Here is a 5025-nt window from a genome sequence, read left to right as displayed (position 1 = left end):
GGATCTTCAGATAAAGGATCCATCAAATCAATAGCACGATAAGGCTTTACAACCTTGATAGTGAAAGGTCCAGACCACTTAGATTTCAACTTGCCAGGAAAGAGTTTGAATCTAGAATTGAAAAGCAACACTTGCTGGCCAAGTGTAAAATCCTTTTTCAAAAGCTTTTTATCATGATAAAGCTTGACTTTCTCCTTGTATCTCTTTGAACTTTCATAAGCAGTCAATCTTATTTCATCAAGTTCTTGCAACTGTAGTTTCCTATTCTCAACAGACAAAGAGGGATCAAAATTCAGAAATTTCAAGGCCCAATAGGCCTTATGTTCCATTTCCACTGGAAGATGGCATGATTTGCCATAGACTAACTGGAATGGGGTTAACCCCACTGGAGTCTTCATGGCTATCCTATAAGCCCACAGAGCATCATCCAGTTTCATAGACCAATCCTTTCTAGATGATGCCACATTCTTCTCAAGAATCTTCTTTATCTCCCGGTTTGACACTTCAGCTTGGTCGTTGGTTTGAGGATGATAAAGAGAGGCAACTTTGTGTCTAACCTCATAATGTTTCAAAACCTTGGCCAACTGAGCATTACAAAAGTGAGATCCTCCATCACTAATGAGGACTCTAGGAACTCCAAACCGGGAGAAAATCTGACATTTTAAGAACTTAATGACTGTCTTGGCATCATTTTTTTGACAAGTAGCTGACTCTACCCACTTGCTAACATAATCCACTGCAACCAAAATGTACTTATTACTGTATGAAGAAGGTAGGGGACCAACAAAGTCAATTGCCCAACAATCAAACACCTCAACCTCTAAAATGGCTTGTAGTGGCATCTCATTTCTTCTTGAAATGCTTCCAACCCTTTGGCACTTATCACAACTCCTCACATGAGCATGAGCATCTTTAAACAAAGTGGGCTAGTAAAAACCGAATTGGAGCTCCTTGGCGGCTGTCCTTTCTCCATTAAAGTGTCCACCACATGGCGAATTATGACAATGCCATAGGATATCAGCAACTTCCTCAAGAGATTGTCAACACCTAACTTGATCAAGTATGGGTTGTCCCAAACAAATTGTTTGGCATCATGTAAGAATTTCTTCTTTTAATGCCATGATAATTCCTCTGGGAGAACCCCTGCAACTTTAAAATTTGCCATATTAGCAAACCATGGCCTTTCCTGAATGAGAAGCAAACTTTCATCACAAAATGTCTCACGAATCTCTCCCTCCTTACATCTTACTTCATCATTGACTAGCCGAGAGAGATGATCCGCGATGACATTCTCACTTCCCTTTTTGTCCCTGATCTCCAAATCAAACTCTTGAAGCAAAAGGACCCAACGTATCAAACGTGGTTTGGAGTCAGGTTTGGTCAAAAGATACTTAATGGCAACGTGGTCAATGTAAATGATCATTTTAGACCCAACAAGATAGGATCTAAACTTCTCTAAAGCATACACGATTGCCAAAAATTCCTTCTCTGTTGTGGCATAGTTGAGCTGAGCACCATTCAAGACCTTGCTTGCATAGTATATGGCATGAAAAACCTTTTCTCTTCGTTGTCCAAGAACAACCCCAATGGCATAGTCACTTGCATCACACATCAACTCAAAATCTTGAGTCCAATTAGGTGCTATGATCACGGGGGCTGAAATCAGCTTCTCTTTCAAACTATGAAAAGCTTTCAAGCCCTCAGCATCAAACTCAAAAGGAGTATGACCGGAAGATTGCAAAGGGGTTTAGCTATCTTGGAGAAGTCTCTACTGAAACGTCTATAAAACCCAGCATGACCTAGAAAGCTTCTAACACCCTTCACATTAATTGGAGGTGGTAATTTCTTAACAACATCTACCTTTGCATGATCCACTTCTATTCCCCTGGATGAAATCTTGTGGCCTAACACAATACCTTCACGAACCATAAAATGACATTTCTCCCAATTCAACACAAGATTCGTATCTATGCATCTTTTTAAGAAGTTGTCAAAGGATGTTCCAAAAACTGAGAAGTTGTCCATGAACACCTCAATACATTTCTCTACCAAATCAGAAAAAATTGCTAGCATGCATCGTTGGAAGGTAGCAGGAGCATTACAAAGACCAAATGGCATCCTTCTATATGCAAATACACCAAAGGGGCAAGTAAAAGCTGTCTTCTCCTGATCCTCAGGATTCACTACTATTTGATTGTAACTTGAATAACCATCCAGGAAACAATAGTAGGCTTTCCATGCTAGCCATTCCAACATCTGATCCATAAAGGGAAGAGGAAAGTGATCCTTCCGGGTGGCTTGATTAAGTTTCCTATAATCAATACACATCCGCCATCCGGTGACTGCCCTAGTTTGTATCAACTCGTTCTTCTCATTTTGAACAACAGTCATGCCTCCCTTCTTTGGCATTACGTGCACAGGACTTACCCATGTACTGTCAGTGATAGGATATATCATCCCTACCTCTAACAATTTTAGCACCTCCTTTCTCATCACTTCTTTCATGATAGGATTTAATCTCCTTTGTGGTTGTGCTATGGGCTTAAAGTCCTTTTCCATCATGATCTTATGCATGCAATAGGTTGGACTTATGCCTTTCAAATCAGAAATTTTCCAACCTATAGCTCCTTGATTTGCTGTGAGAACTTTCACAAGCTTTTGTTCCTCACTTTTTGATAGAGAATTACTGATTATGACAGGCTTCTTTGAATCATCCTCCAAAAACACATACTTAAGATGATCAGGCAACAATTTTAGTTCCACTTTGCCTTAATCATCTAACTTTCCTTTTTCCAACTTCTCCACTTCATCCTTAGTGGAGGTAACTTCTTTCAATCTGTCCAAATGTTGTGTAACCTCCTCAACTTAAGATTCCTCATCTAAAGTCAAGTCATCACAAGCATCTATCAATACTCTCTCAAGAGGAGACTTCACAAACATTTGGCTCTTTATAGAGTCCACTAATTCATCCAAAACTTTCACCCGAAAGTAATTGCTACTATCACTAGGATGTTGCATGGCTTCCTTAACACTGAAAGTCACAGTTTCATCTTGCTCACGCACCTTAAGTTGGCCATCATCCACATCAATGATCACCCTAACAGTCTTCATAAATGGTCTACCCAAGATAAGAGGAAATTCATTGTCCTCTTCCATGTCTAAAATGACAAAATCCACTAGAAAAGTGAATTTGTCCACTTTAGCAAGGACATCCTGTATAACACCATAAGGACACTTGGTAGAACGATATGCTAATTGGAGTGTCATTCTTGTGGGTTTAACCTCCAAATCACCAATTCTCCTTAACATGGAAAGAGGCATCAGATTGATACTTGCTCCCAAGTCAATCAAGGCCTTTCTAATAGGTAATTTGCCAATGGTGCATGGAATAGTGAAACTGCCTGGATCTTTAAATTTAGGCGGTATAAGTTTTTGGATGATTGCACTACAATTACCTTGGAATTCTATTGTTTCCTCTTCAATGTATTTCCTCTTCTTGGTGAGCAAATCCTTCAAAAATCTTGCATATGAAGACATTTGTTGAAGAGCCTCAGAGAAAGGAATGCTAATCTCCAATTTCTTGAAGATATCCATAAACCTTGAGAATTGCTTCTCTTTCTCTTTTCTAGAATGAGTCTTAGGATAAGGAAGAGGCTTCATAACCTCTTTACCCCTTCTTGTGACTTCCTCATCCTCTTTTTGCTCTTCTTTCTCTCCATTCTCATCAACCACACTTTGCTCACCAATAACATCATCCTTTTCTTTTTCTTGCTTCTTAGGTAACTCGGCTAACACTCTACCACTCCTTGTAGTTATGGCCTTACATTGCCCATTTCGGTGATCACCACCACACAACTCACACCCTTGCACAGATTGCTGGTGTTGAGCTTGAGAAACATTTTGGATTTCTTTCGGTAATTGAGAAAGTTTCTTCATGAGATGTTCAAGCTGTTGAGTCATAATTTTATTCTAAGCCAATATAGCATCTTGGGATTGCAATTCTAAAACACCACCTTTCTTTGAAAATTGAGTTCTCTCATTAACTTCATTGTCACTAGATGCCATATTATCAATCATTTCATAGGCTTCACAAGGTGTCTTCCCCTTGATAGACCCTTCAGCTGAAGCATCTAGCATCAATTTTGTGTGAGATCTCAATCCTCCTAAGAAGATAGTCAATGTATCAGGCTCATCAAAACCATGAGTAGGGGTTTTTCTGAGCAATCCATTAAATCTCTCCCAAGCTTGACCCAATGACTCATTAGGTTCTTGTTGAAAAGAAGAAATGTCTTGCTTCCCTTTGTTGATCTTTGATTAGGGGAAATATTTGTTCAGGAATTTAGCAACAACATCCGCCCAATTAGTTAAACTATTTTCAGGAAATGAGTTTAACCAAACTTTAGCATTGCTAGCCAAAGAAAAAGGGAAGAGACTGAGTCTGATAGCCTCATCTGGCACTTGATGGATTTTTATAGTGTTACAGATTTCCAAAAATGTAGCCAGATGAGTGTAAGGATTCTCATTTGACAATCCATGAAACTGGTTACCTTGGACCAAATGAATCAAGGTTGGCTTCATTTCCATATTTGTAGCATTAACAACTGGTCGAGCTATGCTATTGAAATTCAGCAGTGCTGGAAATGAAGCATAGTCTTCCAGAGTGCGTCAACCCTGATCACGTCCATCATCATGGTTACCAGTCATTTCTTCTTCCTCTTTATCAGATGAGGAGAAAAGAATCTGTTCAGAAGAAGTAGAAGCTGCCTCCCTAACTTCTCTAGATTTACGGTTCTGCTTTCTTCTTCTACTATTATTCCTTCGAGCAGTGCGTTCAATCTCAGGATCAAATAGAAGATTTTCAGCTTTTGTTCTACTTCTCATGTAGAACAAGAACCACTAGACAAGGCAAGGAAGATGCAAGAGATATATACACAAACTAAATATACAAAAATCAAAACAAAGTGAATTTACAAATGAAAGCTTAAACCAGTAAATAAAACACAAAAAGACAAACGACAATAAACA

The 5025-nt window shown here is 39.0% G+C and overlaps 1 protein-coding gene and 1 non-coding gene across 2 annotated transcripts; one reads left to right on the top strand and one right to left on the bottom strand.

The window, feature by feature from the left end:
• Positions 1-2865: 2865 nt before the first annotated feature.
• LOC114180537 lies at positions 2866-3960 on the bottom strand. Its single transcript, XM_028066848.1, has one exon. It carries the CDS (start codon positions 3958-3960, stop codon positions 2866-2868), a length of 1095 nt encoding a protein of 364 aa, XP_027922649.1.
• A 235-nt stretch (positions 3961-4195) lies between these two features.
• Positions 4196-4302, top strand: LOC114182805. The gene has a single exon (XR_003604241.1). It is a non-coding gene; the product is annotated as a small nucleolar RNA R71 (small nucleolar RNA).
• The last annotated feature ends 723 nt before the right edge of the window (positions 4303-5025 follow it).

This window comes from Vigna unguiculata, chromosome 4 (genome assembly GCF_004118075.2).
Source record: "Vigna unguiculata cultivar IT97K-499-35 chromosome 4, ASM411807v1, whole genome shotgun sequence".
Taxonomy (NCBI): domain Eukaryota; kingdom Viridiplantae; phylum Streptophyta; class Magnoliopsida; order Fabales; family Fabaceae; genus Vigna; species Vigna unguiculata.
Note: the sequence above shows the minus strand (reverse complement) of the source record. Positions and strands in the feature narration are given on the sequence as shown.